Here is an 18,727-nt window from a genome sequence, read left to right on the forward strand (position 1 = left end):
CCTCCTCTTTATTGTCAACTGTTAAATTATAATCTCAATGACTTTTTGTCAATCCTGAAGACCTGTCAAAGGACCCATTCAATTCTGAGCATTATTTTTTCTAGCGTATTCTAATTTCTAGGGTCTAGAATTCAATTCGAAAATGTAATTTCACTATTCTTTTGTAGAATTTTTTTCTAGTTTCCTGATTTTTTTGCTTTGTTTTGTTTAGTGCTTTTGGCTTATAGATAGGAGTAGCCTTTCCAACAGAAAGAGTGATATGAATGTTACCGGGAAAGGTCTGGATAGCCACAAACATCTTCTTTCCAGGTCTGGCCACAACCATAAAATCCCCACATTAGTCATCCCTTTGAAGGCATGACAGGCTTCTGCTAAATGTAACTATTAGCTGGGAAAGCAAACACGTAAAGGCTCCTCCTTCAATTGCTTTACCAATTTCCCCAGCATGCATTCACTGATTCATTAGAGAGTTCAACAAAAATATTACTGAATGGCTGCCGGGAGATGGGATTACAAAATTGAATGAGCTATGCATCCAGCCCTGAGGAGCTCATTTACCAAAGGACTCGCTAGGTATCAGGGTTAGGAGCGCCACCCCCGGAATCAGACAAACTGGATTCCAGCAGCAGCTATGTCATTCTCCAGCTATTTTCCCTTGAGTGAACTCCTCTGTGCCTCAGTTTCTTCAATGGCCTATGCTTTCAGTAAATGAGTTAGTATGCGTAAATGCTTTATCAAGTTACTCATAGTGAATGAGTAATGAATATTAGTTATTATCAGTACTGTTATGATTATACAAAGATGATGAGAGACCATTCCTTACTACATATGCCAAGTACTAGGGTTACGGATCCGGGCAGTGCCTAATTGTGCCGGGGAAATGTAAAGACGTCTTCCAAAGAGATGAAAATAGAGCTAAGTGTGGAGTCAGGGCTTCCTCAAGGGCAGTGGGGGGAAGAGCCTCTGAGGTAGTTTAAGACCATAATGTGTAAAAGAAATAGGATCTTCAGTGCCACTGGAGAAAAAAAAGATATTAGGTAAATATGAAAGGGCTGAAGGGAAAATTGTAGGGGTTTGTGAAGGGCTTTATGCACCAGGGTAAGTGGCTTGGACCTGGATCCACAGATACAGAGTGTCATTTGATAAGTTTTAGAAGACTGATAAAATCATATTTCATTTTTGAGAAAAATCACCCTGTCAGTTGTATGGTGTAGAGTAGTGAAAGGAGTAAGTCATGACCATCTATCATTTCGAGCCATGTGCAGGGCAGTAGAGATAAAATGCAAGTTTGAACACAATTCCAAACTCAAGTCGGTAAAACACTATGTTGTATCACAGGGCCGTCACTCATACCAGTGTCCTGGGAGCCACGGTAGGAAGTGCCCCTCCATGACTGCCTCCCTCTCGGTGTCCTGCCAACCCCCACACAAATTCACTCTGTCACTAAGTCCAATTGGTTTCCAATCCTAAGTCTCCCTCTGACTTTGCTCTCTGCTTGCCATCTGAAGCCATGGGCTTCACAACATCAGGCCATCACCCTCTCTCCCATGGACTACTGCATTAGTCCTTTCTTGTACTCTTGCTAAGCTCACCTAAATTATCCTTACAGACTGCCACAATGATATGCTAACAAAATTTGATCATGTCACCCTCCCGGTTAGCATTTTCCAGTGGCTTGCCATTACTTATAGGATAAAGGATAAGCTTAATTATAAACCAATTAGATACCTCCTTCTCCGTCCTCATTACAGCCACACATCTCAAGAATACCAGTGGCTGAGAGATTTTGTTTGTTTGTTTTGCTCATATGCTAAGGATCTCTGGTTTACTCTCTGCTTCACATATGTTCTCTGCATCATGAAATCAATCATATCCTTTTGACAGAAGGCCCTAAGCTATAACAACTACACAGAGATATTTGGTTGATGTAACAAGGCTTTCAAAGCCCTCTATAATCTTTCCCCAATTTATTTCCACTCAATTTATTTCTTCCACTCAAATCACACAGATCTACACATTGTCCTTTTGTGAAACATATCTTACGCTTTGCCAGTTCAAAGCTTCCGCTCATGCCATCCCTCTTGTGTGGAACCCACTGCCTCTTCCTCTATTCCTTTCCAGAACATAAACATTCTCTACATGTGTCCTGCTCTGTGAAGTGTCTGGGTCACCTCAGCCACAGGAATCACTCCCTTCTCTGAAATGACCTAGCACTTACTATCTTGGTCATTCATTTGTAGCAAATCATCAGTTCCTGTCCTGTGATATTCCTAGGTTATTGTACTCAACTATTATTTATCTCCAGCATTGTTTTGTAACTTTTAGAGTATTTATGCTTTCTTCCCTGAACTGGATTGTAATTTCCTAAAGCTAGGACTTTGAGTCCAATATTACTATCATCTTTTAGGCCCTACATAATACCTCACATATAGTTAGCATTTAGTTAGTATTTGTTCATTGACAGGTTGGCTGATATTTCTACAGGAAAACATTACAGTTGGAGTTCACCAAATAGAAATTGATTGAATTAACAAACATAATTTTTTATGTACTAAATGTTTGGATTTTAGGAGAACTGAACATATCAATTAGTTCTTTTATTAAAATTTTCTGAGAGAGCGAAGAATTTATCTGCTTTCTTTGTAAAAGAATTCCTGAAAGCCATAGGAGATAGTATGGGACACAATTCCTGGTTGTTATACCACCTGCTGAGCAGAGAAAACTTTCCCTTGGATGAAGAGAGAAGGAGGGGGAGTGAAGAGGAGAGGTGAGAAGGAAGAAGAGATGGGGAAGAGTCAGGGAGAAGGAAAAGGGTGAGGAGAAAAAAGGGTGGGGTAGTTAAAGAGGAAGGAGAGCAGCCAGAGAAGGGAAAGTTTCTCTTCTGATTTAATTAGTGGGCAAAGCTCCTTCCAAAAAAGGATCCCTTTTCTAACTAAATCAGTTTTGATCGCTTTCTTCCTTAAATGTCTCACGTGAAATATAAAGTAGATTTTTCAGTGGCCTTGTCAAGGCTATCTTTGAAGGTCATTCTGATGGCTTAGAAGAAGGTAAGATTGCAGGCATGGAAGGCATGTCAAGGAAGAGCCAAGGGGAGCCAGAACTGCTGCATTGGAAAGAGGGAGAAGGCTTTGTAAAAATTTCACAGGTTAAAAAAAAAAAATTGACACAATATCTCTACTTATCAAGATTTTAGTGACTTTCTTCCATAATTGATAGAGGTGGAGCATAAGGCTACATGCATGTTATTATAATTAATTCTAGTGTACGGCTAGAATTAATTCTAAGCTACGGAAAATTCCAAAATCACCATGAGGTTCATGATGCCTCCCCTTCCCCTCCCCACCCCCTGCCAAACACACACACACAAGCCAACAAAATTGATTTCTCATGTCCAGTTTTATTTAAGAAGCATACACCTGGTAAAATGCTTTCTTCATAGCTAGCAATGGTATATGAAGTTCCATGTCATTCTTGAACCTTAAAATAACTTTGCAAATCATTACAACTAAAAAACCTAAGTAGAATTAAAGAGCCCGTGAACACAAACATTTCCCATCACTTCTGATCTTCTCATGTATGTAGTTGAGATTATTATTTAGTATTTCATACACTTAGGGGAAAAATCATATTAAAAAAAGAAAACATTCCTGACAGGGCAGGGGGATGGCCGTGGAAGTCCAAAGGGTTGAGAAGGTGGGGATTGGGGAGTAAATGGCCCGCCACCCTGGGCCCGCTTCCTCCCTTTGACAAAGCAAGTTATTTAATGTGGTAAGAGAGTAAGTGTTGAAGCAGTATCATTATTTACTAGAAATCACATGTCATGAGTTCAGTTTAAAAAAAAGAGGAAGTTCAGGCTAAAGCAAAACTTGGGTCAACAGATGGCTTACATAAATATGTAGGGTAGATATGACTGGGAAAAGAGGGCCCCTGACCGACTTCCACAGAAGCAGCCGCCAGACCCAGGGCCTTTCTCTCCTTCAAAGCAAAACCTCTACGCAGACAGGAAGAATAAAAGGCAGTCACAACTCAACCTAGCGCAAATAACCAAATGGCACAATCACCTATGTGACGCAATTTCAGAAGCACACTAAGACGCACACACCACTTCCTTCCACCTAAAAAAAAAAATCTTTGAGAGTTTTATGAAACTTGCCTTGCTGCTGCCAAAGTACAAATAGATATGGTGTGAGCTGAATTCACTTGAATATTTTGTAAAAGCAGGAAATTTGAAGCACAACTTAGGAAAGACTTAGAGATAAATCAAGGTTCTTTTCCACCATACATATTCACATGTACTGATTTTGTGACCATTTTCACAAGATCACCTGTGAAATGTGAATTATCACAAGGACCTTTTTTTTTTTCCATTCAAAACTAAACTAATCGCCTGTCTCTGCCCCTCCCCTAAGCATTTGCCAAGGAGTCCCTTTTCTAAAAATTTTTAAAAATTTATTCATGAGAAACGCAGAGGCAGAGACACAGGCAGATAGAGAATGCAGGACTTGATCCCAGGACTCCGGGATCATGCTAAACAGAAGGCAGATGTGCAACCACTGAGTTACCCAAGTGCCCCCAGGGAGTCTTTGATTAAACTTCATGCCCATGGCAGTCTGGGTACTTGCTTTTTGCCTCATCAGTGCTCTCTTGGCCACACTGGCAGGGTGAATTTCCTGTCAGTTACCCTTCAGCCCGGAAGGCACTCCACAGTGAATCCTGTGCTGGCTATCACATCCGTAAGCATACACTGCAAATTTGTCAGTCCTCTGATGCTAATTTATTTTCCTTCTTGACACTTCTCATTTTGCACTTCACACTTTGAGTATTTAAACTACAAGCTCTAAGTGTGGCTCAGTCAGTTAAGCATCTACCTTCGGTTCACTTGAAGGTAGGACATCTACCCAGTGTCCTGGGATCGAGCCCATCAGGCTCCCTGAGCAGCAGGGAGTCTGCTTCTCCCTCTCCCTCTGTCCTCTGCTTCCCCTCCTTGTACTCTCTCTCTCTGACAAATAAATAAATCTTTTTAAAAATGAAATAAGATAAAAGTTCTATTTATGAATTCATTCGTTCAACAAACACTATTTGACCACCAAACCCATGGCAGGCACTCTTCTAGGGCCTTGTAATTCAGCAATGAACAACAGATAAAGGTTCTTGCCATCAAGGAGCTTGTGTTGTAGTTGTGAAGTAGTAGTGTTCCTATGATAAACGTAATAAACAAAGAAATAAATGTTAGATGGTACCGATGCTTCAGAGGAAAGGAAAAAAGCAGAGGAAGTTAAGGAGGATTAGGAGTGTCCGGTAGTATGTGTAGGAGTAGATTGCAACACGAAATAGAATCAGAGTAGGTCTCAAAGAGAAGGTGAAATTTCATCAAAGAATTGAAGGAAATGAGGGTGTTGGTCTTGTTGGCATCTGATGGATGGAAGAACATGCCAGGCAAGAGGAACCACTAACCTAAGGACCTGAAGCAGAAGCACGTGTGGCAAGTCCCTAGAACAGCAAGAGGGTCATTGTGGCTAGAGTTGAGTAAGTGAAACGTATAGGAGAGAAGGTCCTAGAGTCAATGAGAATCGAGTTCATACACAGTCTTTAACTCTGAGTGAAATGAGGAGCTGTGGCAGGTTTGGAGCAGAGTCAGGAAATGATCTGACTGATGGTTTAGAGGCTCATTCTGCCCTCTGAGTTGACAATAGTCTGTGGAGAGGTATGGGGAAAATAAACCGAACATAAAGGAACGCCACAGTATGTCTGGCCCATGGGATGCAAAAAGCGTTTGTTGAATGGATTAACACATGAATGAATGGAATATGTAGGCTGAGGAATGAGACACACAAGCATGAAGTAATGGATGATATGTTCTCACATCTCTGGAAATCAGACAGGACATTAAGGTCAAACATTATCATTACGTGTATGTGAATGCATATGTTTCTGTCTATATACATGTATATAAATATTTACTGCTTGTCTTCGGTGTGAAAAGCACTTTTAATTTTGACAAATGCCTTCACCTAATTTATGTTACATGGACAAATGTGTGCATACCATAGTGTTCATTAATGCTAAGCTCCATATTACAGGGCTACTTTCATTTCCTGAAAAATAACATACTCTAATACTATGAAGCTGAGGTCAAATATTTTTTTTTTAATTCTTAACTTTATGAAAGGAATCTGTTTTTACAGACTAAAGGTTATGGTTTCAATTCCCATTTAGATATATTAGTTTGAAAAGAGGGAAAATTTTCTATAGCCACAGATTTTTTTCTCAACCCAAAAAACTAATAAACGCTTAGGCATGATAAAGCACCAAAAGGGTGAATCTGGAAAGCCCTAAACAAATGTATCTGGAAGAAAAAAAAGAAAGGCCCAATGGCTGTGAACAATAGATTGATAAAGCCAGCAGATGTGTAAAATGTACTATGTTTAAACATGCCAATATAATTTCAAGATTATCAGTATCAAGACTAAACAATCTTAAGATTTGAAGAAATTGTCTCATTCATCTAATTATTCACAAATGATTATCGAGCATGTGCTATATGCCTGGCACTAGCAATGTAAGTTGAATAGGACAATATATGTGCCTGGATAAACAATTGCATGGATTTCCAACCAGGGTAACATCACCCTCACAGAGTGAAAATTCACTCTTGGGCAAGTTGAAAAGACTTTACACTTTTAAAATATAAAATACAAATATACCTATTGTATATCTGTGATATTAAAATTTAATGGGGAGGGTTGACTAGAGGGAAAATGTCTAAAAAGACTTGTTAGGAGGGCAAAAACAAATGAAAAGATTGAGAAATATTTGACTACTGGGAAACATGTAATTATAATAAATAATTATAATAAAATCCGGTAACAGCAGTGATAGGGAGAGTACAGGGTGTTGTGGGAACACACGCCAAACACACTGAAATTGATATGAAAGAGGAAGTCAAGGAAGGCTTCCTGGGAGAAGTCCACCTCAGCAGAGCTGTAAGGGATGACCAGTAAGATTTGTTCAGGCAAGCAGAAGAGGAATGGTTTGCTAGAATCAAGTCCGAGGAAGAGCTTATGCAAAAGCCCTGGACAATCATGCATACAGACTTTTATTGAGCAAAACCTATATAAAATCCTAAACCGTCTAGTTTGGCTAATTTGGCTCATTGATTCATGAAGTCAAATTGGCCAAAGAGAAAACACTGAAAGCTGAATGCTAAATTTGTGTCACATTTTGGACCTCAAGTCTATCCTCTCTTACATAAGGGGCTTTCTTTCCATTGTTTGCCATCATCACAGTGCAGCCCTGACTACCTCCTGCTGGAGAATTCCAACAGCCCACTTACTTCTCTCCCACCAGTGTCTCTAGAGCAACAGAACAACAGGATGAGCTTAGGAAGTAATGTGATAAATTGAGCTACCTGAAGAACGCTCCCAATGTTCCCTTCCTCTGCTCTCAAATTTTCATGTAGATCCAAATCAACTCCTCCAGCTAAGTGTTTGTAAATTGTAAATAAGGCTGCAAACCACTGGCCCAAAAGAATTTGAGTATTCCATTAGGCCTATAGTTCTTAAACTTAAGTTTTTAGATTCTTTTTTTTTTAAGATTTTATTTATTTATTCATGAGAGAGAGAGAGAGAGAGAGAGAGAGATGCAGAGACATAGGCAGAGGGAGAAGGAATTTCCATGTAGGGAGCTTGATGTGGGACTCAATCCTGGGATTCCAGGATCCTACCCTGAGCCAAAGGCAGACGATTAACCACTGAGCCACCCAGGTGTCCCTAAATCTTTAGATTCTAATGAATGCTACAGACCTTCCCTCAGTCATCTAGTCACAAATATTTAAAGAACCTATGATGTGCCAGGCACTGTTCTAATCACTGACAGTACAGCCCTAACAAAGTGACAAAGTCCTTGGAGCTTGTTTTGTCAAGAGGCAAAGAAAGGCAAATGGAAAATATATGAACAAATAAATAAATCTAATATTTTAAATTAACGGTGAGAGTTACAAGGTAAATTTTAAAAGGCTAATGGGTTAAAGAGATGGGGGAATAACAACAGGAGGTGATACGTGAGCTGAAACTAGAATGACAAAGACCAACTACATGATGATCTGAGGGAAGAGAGCCTCAAGTGTAGTGAGCAACAGGTGCAAAGGCCCTAAGATGGAAACGAAAATGCACAGAGGAAAAACTGATAGTGGGTATACACTTCTACAGCTAGCTATACTGTTCTCAAATATAATTTTAAGTATAAGTGGTTTAATAGACTCTGCTACCCTACATATGCCTTCCAGGAACCCTAGAATCTCCACCAAACCAGCAAGTAAAAAATTAGTGTCTCTACAGCCCAGCACCTCAACTGTCATGGCTACTTTCAGTTTGACCAGAACCTATGTCATATCATTTGTTATATAATTTTCCCATCACCTTTACAGTCACAAATAATACTCATGAAATTATTACACAGCTTCGGGGTGAACACGGAAGTCCTAAAATCCATCTTATATCCTTGAGTTTACCTAAATCGTGGTTTTATCTGCTACAGAGACAACAGCAGACATGTGGGAAGCTGATCCTCTGTGTTTGCATCCTAGCTCAGAGACTTATTTAGCTACGGGACAGGGAGCAAGCTGAGTAAAATTTCTACACCTCAGTTTCCTATAAAATAAGAACAGTAATAATGTCTCATGTGAGGATTTAATAATATAAGGCATGTAAAACACTTGAGAGACATTAGAAATTAGAAATTACTATAATGGTCACTATAAGAATTATGAATCCTTGCTAATCTATGCTTACTACTTCCAGTCCAATTTATTCCAATTTGTCATAACATATTTTTTCTTCATTTCCATTGACCAAATTCCTACCAACTACAAAGCTCAGATAAAATGCTCTACCTACCATGAAATCTCTACCAGCACCAGCTTCCAGAAGAGCTATTTTCCTCCTCTGAACAACTGTTAGTACAGTTTATCCCATTTGTCTAATCATTTGTTGTCTTACAAGGTGATTTTTGTATACAGTCAACTCTTGAAGAACACAGGTTTGAAATGCATGGGTCAACCTATACACTAATTTTTTAAAAATAAATACAGTACATTAGTATACATTTATTTTCTTACGATGTTCTTAATAATGTACTTTTCTCATTTGTGATAAGAATACAATATATTAAACACGTAGCATACAATATGGGTCAATCATCTGTTTATGTCATCAGTAAAGATTCTGGTCAAGAGCTGGCTATTAAGAGTCAGTTTTGTGGGAGTCCAATGTTATACTCAGACTTTTGACTATGCAGCGGTTGGTGCCCCTAACTCTTGAGTTGTTCAAGGATTCACTGTACATGTTTTACATACTCTGCTACATTATAAATCACTTAGAGAAACATTGGCCTATAAAAATATACTTTGAGACTGATAGGTAATCTGAAATTTTCTAGTTAGACAAATAAAACAAATTTTTTAAATAGGTGAAATTAATTTTATGGGGTTAAGTAATAATGTATTCTATTATTTCTATATATTATTATTATATATTTTCTTTAACCTCATAACCAAGATAATATAATTTACCATAAAATCAATATAAACAAATGATCAACAACTTATTTTATGCTTTTCCTACTGACTCTTTCAAATCTAGTGTGTACTTTACACTTACAGCACATCTCAGTTGGGACTAGCCATGTTTCAAGTGCTCCATAGACACATAATGGGTAGTGGCTATCATTTGGGACAACACAGTTTTAGGGCATGTATTATCCTCTGTGTCTCTGTATTTTTCATAATGCTCTGAAAAGCAGATACTCTTCTTCAGAATTTCATTAACTAATTAACTTAAAATCAGTATAAAATTGGGATCCCTGGGTGGTTCAGTGGTTTGGCACCTGCCTTCGGCTCAGGGCGTGATCCTGGAATCCCGGGATCAAGTCCCACATTGGGCTCCCTGCATGGAGCCTGCTCCTCCTTTGCCTGTGTCTCTTCCTCTCTCTGTCTCTCTCTCATAAATAAATAAAATCTTTAAAAAATCAGTACAAAATCTAACAATATGGAAAAGATATTTCTGGTATTCATAACACAAAAAGCAAAGACACAAAAAATAATTCTAGCATCTTTAAAGAATAAGTTCACTCATGGGATGCCTGGGTGGCTCAGCAGTTGAGGGTCTGCCTTTGGCTCAGGGCGTGATCCCAGGATCTGGGATAAAGTACCACATCGGGCTTCCTGTGTGGAGTTTGCTTCTCCCTCTGCCTGTGTCTCTACCTCTCTCTCTGTGTGTCTCTCATGAGTAAATAAATAAAATATTTTTTTAAAAGAATAAATTCACTCTTTGGAGTGATAAAATGAATTTTTCAATTATATTTCTCATTAAGACTATAGTTTAGAAAGTACTATGTCCTGGATCATTAAAGAAAAGAGTATGTACAGTAATAAGATTATTTGGCCTATTTGGAGAGACAATTCAATCCTACCTTCTTTATAATAATAATAATAATAATAATAATTAATTTTAATTGGAGTTCAATTTGCCAACATATAGCATATTACCCAGTGCTCATCCCGTCAGGTGCCCCCTCAGTGCCCGTCACCCAGTCACCCCAACCCCCGCCCACCTCCCTTTCCCCTACCCCTTGTTGGTTTCCCAGAGGTAGGAGTCTCTTATGTTCCCTCATCCTCACTGATTCAATCCTACCTTCTGATAAGAATAGGAATTTTAGGCAAGAGTAATTTACTTTTTAAAAAAAGTGTGCAGCACGGCTGGGTGGCTCAGTGGTTGAGCATTTGCCTTTAGCTCAGGGCATGATCCCGGGGTTCTGGGATTGAGTCCCACATTGGGCTCCCTGCGGGGAGCCTACTTCTCCCTCTGCCTGTGTCTCTACCTCTCTCCCTCTCTGTGTCTCTCCTGAATAAATAAACAAAATCTTAAAAAATAAATAAATAAAAACAAATGTGCAGGATTTGATAAGTCTGGATGAAAATGTTAAGTTGTTTTCCTGATCACCACGTGACTTTTACTAAACACTTCAGTGTGGTGCACTGAAGCGTATTCAGTATTTTCATAAATGATTTTCCATTCATTCCGATGCAGTTAGAGAAAATAAAAGACATCATTTCCATAATTATTAAGAACACACTATCAGGACCAGATCAACTTGAATTGTTCCTGTTAGAAAGTCTATATGAAAGTAAGTGAAAATCCTGATATGTATTTTATCACTCTGAAATTGCAGCCACCCACTCTTTCCTTCTCGATTTTAGACCTGCCTTTCTTTTTAACCTTAAGTATCCCTGTGCCTGAAGTGTAGATTGTGGTAGAGAATTATGAAGAATTAACAAAGTACGGTAATTAGGGAAGTAAAATTACCTACCTTTGGCAATTTCAGTGGTAATTTGCAAATTGGCATCTGATCATGGTTTTCATCAGGTAAAAGAGATTGATCCAAGTTGTGGACTACCTTTTCTTTAGGTATTTTATAAACTACTATGGCGCCCTTATAATGAGGGGAGCTATAGTTTCCAAATTCATCCACCTCTTTGATTTGGAGTTCCAGCCTGGGTTTTCTTTGTAAATGAAAAATAAGCTTGTAATCCTTTCCATAATCCTTCCCATTGCCTAAAAAGAAGTAAAATACATTTGTTACTATGAAAATATGCCACTTGGACTTATTTACTTCTTTAAAATCCAAATAATAATTTCACTTTTTAATACAATTTAAGCTTTTTTGGTAGCATTGCCTTTTGCCAAAAGATAAGAGAATGAGAATGCAGACAGATTACTAAAAAGATCTCTTACCTGTAATGGGCCTGTTGCTCTCTGGTTGCTCCTAGAACTAATACTTTTTGATTTTCATTTTCCCTTACAGTTTGCTATAACAAAAAACTATTGGAAATATTCAGTTCTTCCTGTATTTGGAAAATTATCTTTACCTTTCGATAATTGTCTTTTTCCTCTCCCCTAACTACTCATAGCATATGGTACACTATCATGACCTCACAACAGGCATTCCAGGTGTATGGTAGCTACCAGCAACATGTGGCTTTTATTTTTTATTTTTATTTTTTAAAGATTTTATTTATTTATTCATGATAGTCACACAGAGAGAGAGAGAGAGAGAGAGCGGGGCAGAGACACAGGCAGAGAGAGAAGCAGGCTCCATGCACCGGGAGCCCGACGTGGGATTCGATCCTGGGTCTCCAGGATCGCGCCCTGGGCCAAAGGCAGGCGCCAAACCGCTGCGCCACCCAGGGATCCCAACATGTGGCTTTTAAAATTAAAGGTGAAATTAATTAAAATCAAATAAAAATAAAAATAAATTCCTCAGTCACTCAGTTACATTTCAAATATTCAATAGCAACGTTTGTCCAGTAGCTACCTTATTTGGCAGTGCAGATGCAAAACATTTCCGCTATCACAGAAATAGAAATGTTTTAGCAAAATTTCAAAATGAAACAGCAACTAGATTCCTATTAATGACATTTCTACTGAAATCTGATTAATTCCCCCAAATAAGGGTATATCTTCTCAACTGCTCATTGAAAATCTAGAGCTTTAATGAAGATAACTTTTTACTCATGGGGGTTTTACCGTGACAATTTACCCTGTCATTGCAATGGCAAACAGACACTGCCCCTTTATGTCTGCATTACCCTTAGCAAAATTTAAAGGTAAACTATTCTAGCAGTTAAGATAGTATGTTTCAAATTTAAAGAGCCAGATCCAAGGCCTGCCCAACTATTTTATCTACACTGTAATATTTATCCAGTCCTTTCACATCTCTGACCTTCTTCAAGGCCTCACTTTCTTATCTTTAAAACAAGAGAGATAAAACTTACCTCCTAGGATTGTTCTGGGAATGAAAAGAAATAATATGGATAAATTGATCAGCACAAGGGCCTAGTACATAATCAGTGCTTGATAGAGGATAGTAGTAACAGCAAATGATAAGAAAGAAGCAGAATTTTTCAACTGGTTTAAATTTGTATGATAAAAAACAACCCACTTATTTTTTTTTTAAATATCAACCAAAAGCCTTTATATCAAAACTGCAACTACCTCCTATTCCTAGACACCTGAAGATTGGCTACTCAGAGCTCTCTCTCATGGAAAACCTTCCCATGAATAAGGATTCAGTGAAAGATGTAGATGACACCAATATTTTTCCTCCTGTTGGACTGCTAGAGGTCATTTTGGTGAATCTCTAAAGAACAGTTAAATCTAGGATTTAAGTGACTCCAAGTTATGAAAGGTGTTGGAGTATGTCTCTTCACGTAAGTTAATATTTTAGAGGCATCTTGGCTCCCTGAACAGAATTATTCCTAGGACATCATAGGAAAGGAATGACAAGCCAGGGCTTGTTTTCTTAAAAGAATTTCAGTCTGGTAAAAACAAACAAACAAAAAAAAAAAAAAACAGAGAGAGAGAGAAAGAGAGAGAGAAAGAAAAAGAAAGAGAAGAAAAGTGTTTGGAATCACTGAAATGTCATAGTAAATTAGGTAAATTAGAGTCTCTAGATCACTGGAATCGTATCTGGCAGTTCCACTCCATGCTAAAAGAGTTGCTACTTTGGTCCCAATAGAATACAACCTAATAAATTTCTCCTTCTATCCTCTGAAAATACTCCTTGCTAAATACACAATTACTCATAAGGAATAATTTAGATGCAGGATATAAAGACTGAGGGTGAGGCATAGCTACATTGGTTCAAATTAGATCTTAAATTTATCTGCCTCTTATTGCCAGTTAATTTTTTAAAATAGAGATCTATAACGTAAATCTCCAACAGTCATGTTTATATATGAATAAAGATGAAATTGTTGAGGATTCACTAGTAATAAATAGCATGATCTTAGTCTTATAAATAGCATAATTCTTTTTAAGTTGGAAGTTCATTGTTGCCAAGATATAGCACTATAATTGGAATATCCCTTGTCACAGAAAAAAAATTTTTAAAAAGAACAGAGAGCACAAAGAAATTTCACTACTCTACTTTTTCCTCTCTCACGTTGGCATTAGAGAAATAAAAGTAAAATTCATTTATTGCATACCAAATTATGAAATCTACCATCAGTTGACCTTTTGAGAACCTCTTTGTCCTCAACATATTATGTAATATAGTTCCTAGAAGACCTTGAAATAGTAGCTGTTCCATAAGTAATTTCTCATATGAAGAAATACAGAGTTTACTTTCATAAGTTACTGGATGCACCTTCTGACAGTGTATTTCCTTCTCAATGAGGAGAATTGGAATATTTTTCAAAGATGACATAGAAAGTACAAATGTGGAAATATTTACTTTTGCTTAGAAAAGTCAGATGAGTAAGTGAAAGGCTAGCAAAATGGGGAACCAGAAGAATTTTATAAGAACCACTGGCTCAGGGTATTTCTGTAGTCTAACACATCTCCACCACCTCTACCTGTAAGCCAGCATCATCCCTTGCTTGGTTTATTACAATGGCTCCTTAACTCATCTCCCCAATTATTCTTTTGCCTCTGAGATTATAACTGTGCTGAGAATCTATTCTATACTCTAACCCAGATCATGTGACTCTTCTGTTAACAATCTGGCTCCCCATTTTCCTTGGAATAAAAGCAAACTCCTTGCTATGACCATCAAGGAACGGTCAGTACTCACCTCCTCCCCCCCAACAGTCCTCTCACTCCCGTGCTTCCACCCATTTCAGCCCTCTTGCAGTTCCTCAGACAGGTCAGTCACACATCTGCCTCTGTTCGGTGGCATTTGTAATCCGTCATCCTGGGACAAACTCCCCTGAGATAGGATTTTGGCTTCCTTTCTCACCTTCTTTGAGTCTCTGTTTAAATGTCACTTTCACAAAAAGGTCCTCCTTCATGGGTCTATTTAAAATTGCAACTCTGTGGGGCACCTGGCAATCTTTAAAAAAAAATTTCAACCTTGCCACTCCCTCTAAGACTCTTGATATCCTGCCCTTTCTTTATTCATCCATGAGGCACTTTATTCATCCCCCATCACACTGTACATCTTATGTACGTATTTGCTTCTCTGTCTCCCTCCAATAGAAAAGTACACACAAGGGCACAGAATTTCTGTTGAATGACTAAAAGGGTGGTCTTTTATATATATATAGATAGGTTTTATTTATTTATTCATAAGAGACGAGAGAGAGAGACAGAGACACAGGCAGAAGGAGAAGCAGGTTCCCTGTAGGGAGCCCAATGTAGGACTTGATCCCAGATCCTGATATCACACCCTGGGCCAAAGGCAGACGCTCAACCGCTGAGCCATCCAGGCATCCCAAGGGTGGTCATTCTAACATCCTACACATGTTTCTGGGAAAGTCACTTCCCTGGGTCAAAGGGCACTCAAGGCAACTTTGACTAGATGTTATGTGTCTTGCTAAAGTCTCATTATATCAAATTTTTTCTGCCTATTTCCTGGCACTTTCTGGATTTTGTGAGCACTGAGGGTTTAGATGACATGCACTAGGAAATTTAAGTGCTAAATTAACTAACAGCTCTACCCTGGAGAATGAAAGCATACTCTAGCTTATGTTGAGAAGGATACCAAAGGTTAAAATAAAAAACCCAGGGGAGCAGCTATCTTATTTTCTCTTAGAAGGAGAAATAAAGTACATGGCCCATGACCTCACTCAAAAGAATCATCCCTATTCTATACAAATAGATACTAAAATGTTGACATTGCTCAAAGGGCAGTCATTAAATCCATTAATGGAAGTTTTAAATACTTTTAATTGCATCATTCTATACTGTTAAGTTCTTTCCCAAGTTTTTGTCTTCCATTCTTCCAACAAATATTTTACCTTCTAAGTGTCAGGCACTGTACTAGATGCTGGGGGTTGAATGGTGCCCACCAACAGGACAGGACCTGCTCTCAAGGGATGGTAGTCAGAGAAATGGACGCTGATCAAATAATTAAGTGAATAAATAAAATTGTATCTATGGTCATGTACACAAAAGAGAACTACCTTAAGATCTGAAAAAGTAAGATAAGAACTGACATAATCAGGAAAGATGGGAACACTATTCTAAACATGATCATCAAGGTGAGATATGAAAATACAGGAGGAGGTAACTGGAGGTGGGTGGGGTAGATGGGAGGGGAGGAGAACCCTCAGGGCAGACATTATCTGGTTGTATGACTTTGAGACTCACAGAGACTATCACAGGCTCTAAAGAAAGGATGAGGTATCAGTGCTTTCCTGACAATCTTGCTCTTTAAATGGAGAAAAATCCAGGGAGGCCACAGATCTGAGCAGAAAGGCAAAGCAGAAACAAGCCTGGCACCCCGCCTGATTCGTTTCCCTCTGGTGGAGACGAGCTCTTCTCCATTCCTTACGTGGAGGAACTGCACAGAGGCTCGCTAGCCTCAGGCACTCTTCTTTCAGCCTATGCTCCCCCTTCCCCATTACAGGCAATAATGACTTGGTACCATTGCTTCCGGGAAGCACAGTAACTCACTCCCATTTAGGGCACTTGGTAAACACAGCTGCTGTCCCAAGTATTACAGGAAAATCACTGGCATCATTAGTTCGGGTGGGACACTTCCAGTTTTGGAGTCTCTTCTTAGAGAGATTGTCCCGGGTTGGACACTGTGGTTTCCGCTTTGGAAGCCAAGTAGAAAGGGGTCTCGTCTACCTTCCTTCCCCTCCCCCACCCTTCCCTTTCCCTTTTTCTGATACCCTTGTCACTGACTAAGTCCTGCCAGCTGACTCAGATGGCTGGGATGCTGAATGGGGAAGTGGAAAAGACAGTTCACGTTGGGACACTTTGGGTCTCATTTCTGAGATGCCAGAAAATGATGGCAGCCTCAGCTTCAAGCTGCATCATTTTTGTGACAACAAAGAGCCAGTGGAGCTTGGCTTAATTTCCAGAATCAGAGAGAAAATAGGCATCATTCAAAATCAATGAGATCTGTATCAATTTATAAGTGAACAGAAAATATTTCTTCTAGGCAAGTCTGTCACAAGATTCCTGGGCCAGAAATCCCCACAAAACCCATGCCTGAATTCTCCCCTCCACCTCACTTTTACATGCATACCTGTCAGAGTCTATTCCACCTCAAGGAAAGAAGTTACAGAGGCGAGTGGTTGAATTCATAAAATAGAAATTGCTGGGATGGCAACTTCTCCAAAAATCTTTTTTAATCTCTTCTCTCACACAGCTGCTTTCTCTCTGTGTTCTGCTTTTTCTTCCTTTTCTCTTTCTCTTCATCTCCTTTGACCTCTTTGACTTATCTATTCTCTCACTTTTCCTCCCTTATCCTACAACCTTTCATATGCATTCATGCTGTTTGTTTTTCTTAGTATTGCCATATACTTGCCCATTCACTGTGTACCTACTGAAAGCTCTTGATGTACCGGGCACTATTCTAGGCTCAGGGGTACACAGCAAGAGGGACATAGTCATCCTCCTTGTGAAATTTGCATTCCAGGGAAGAACATAAGTATATGATTGAAAAGTAAGCTAATGAATATATAAAATAATTCCAGTTTGTTGTAAGATTTAGAGGGGAAGCAAAAAAAAAAAAAAAAAAAAAAACACCAGATAAATATGAAGATGAGAGGCAAGCAGGATATGTCATCTAGGTCAGAAGTTCTTAATCATTTTTGTGCTATGGACTCTTTGGGAGTTTGGTGAAATCTGTCCCTTGCTTCTCAGAGTAGTCTTTTAAATACACAAAATAAAGTAAGTGGAAGTATAGGTAAAATAATCTTACTGGAATGTTCTATGCACACATCTCTTGGGAGTCCACTGATCCCAGGTTAGATTCTTCGTAGGACATCAGAAAGAGTTTGGATATGATTTTAGTAGAATAAGAGAAAATTGCAAGATTTTAATGACAGGGTAATAAAGTATGATCTATAATTTTAAAAAATCACTATTGTTGCTGTGTGGAATTAGATTTCACATGGCTAATAGTGGAAGCAGGGGACTCTTTAGGAGACAACAGCACTGGTATGTGAGAGAGATGATTCTAGCTTGGACTCAGTAATCATGGAGAAGACTATTTCTAGCAGAATGTCACTTAGAGTTTGCCTGTAAGGGACCATGCATCCCCTAATAAGAGAAGAAAGATACTGGAAAGGAAGAAGAAAATAAGTGTTTTCCTCTTCCTACGTTTTAAATGCCTCCGCTCAGTTTTCTGGAAGTTTCCTTGTAAAAAAAAGTTTAACAAATTCTTTCTGAAGTTTGTGGCTGTTAGCCCATAGAGTATACAACAAGGTGTCTTCCTACTTACTTGAAGCAAAGATATTTCCAGTAAATCTTAAAAGAAGTTGCTCTCCTTCTTTTACTTGGAAGCGGCGTGATGGCTCTGGAGAACCACTGAAGGCTTCTAAGCGCAAGTTCCGAAGCACCTGGTTTAAATCTTTAGAAGGCACCACTAGAATAACTACTCTATGTGGATTGTCTTTCTGGTGACACAGCACAACACAGGCAGTGGTGCTGAGCATGGCCTCCTCTAGAGCTTTCACAAAAGAAACTAAATGACTATTTTCCACATTGGAAGAAAGATGAAGCACAATAAACCTGCATGGGAGCAAAGAGGCGCAACATAAGTGAAACATACCATCTCAAAAATATCACTGGTAACAAATAACACCCAAGAAAAGAGCCATTATCATCCAAGCTTTCTTCAAAATCAAGCATTCTGATAATCAGTTAGATTCATGAATGACTTTAATGAAACTTTTGGCAGTCAGGAAACCAAGTTCTAAATAGATGTTCATAGACAA

The 18,727-nt window shown here is 38.7% G+C and overlaps 1 protein-coding gene and 1 long non-coding RNA gene across 2 annotated transcripts in view; one reads left to right on the forward strand and one right to left on the reverse strand.

Annotated features, from left to right (window-relative positions):
* LOC102152443 overlaps positions 1-18,727 on the forward strand; it is a 169,878-nt gene that overhangs the window by 104,525 nt on the left and 46,626 nt on the right. The gene's annotated exons all lie outside the window — the stretch shown is intronic.
* DTHD1 (death domain containing 1) overlaps positions 1-18,727 on the reverse strand; it is a 75,795-nt gene that overhangs the window by 21,182 nt on the left and 35,886 nt on the right. The window contains exons 8-9 of the mRNA XM_038533509.1: positions 18,232-18,521; positions 11,365-11,609 (exon numbers count right to left, since the gene is read on the reverse strand). Coding sequence (XP_038389437.1) covers positions 11,365-11,609; positions 18,232-18,521 — 535 coding nt within the window. The remainder of the gene's footprint in view (positions 1-11,364; positions 11,610-18,231; positions 18,522-18,727) is intronic.

Source organism: Canis lupus, chromosome 3 (assembly GCF_011100685.1).
Source record: "Canis lupus familiaris isolate Mischka breed German Shepherd chromosome 3, alternate assembly UU_Cfam_GSD_1.0, whole genome shotgun sequence".
In the NCBI taxonomy this organism is placed as follows: Eukaryota; Metazoa; Chordata; class Mammalia; order Carnivora; family Canidae; genus Canis; species Canis lupus.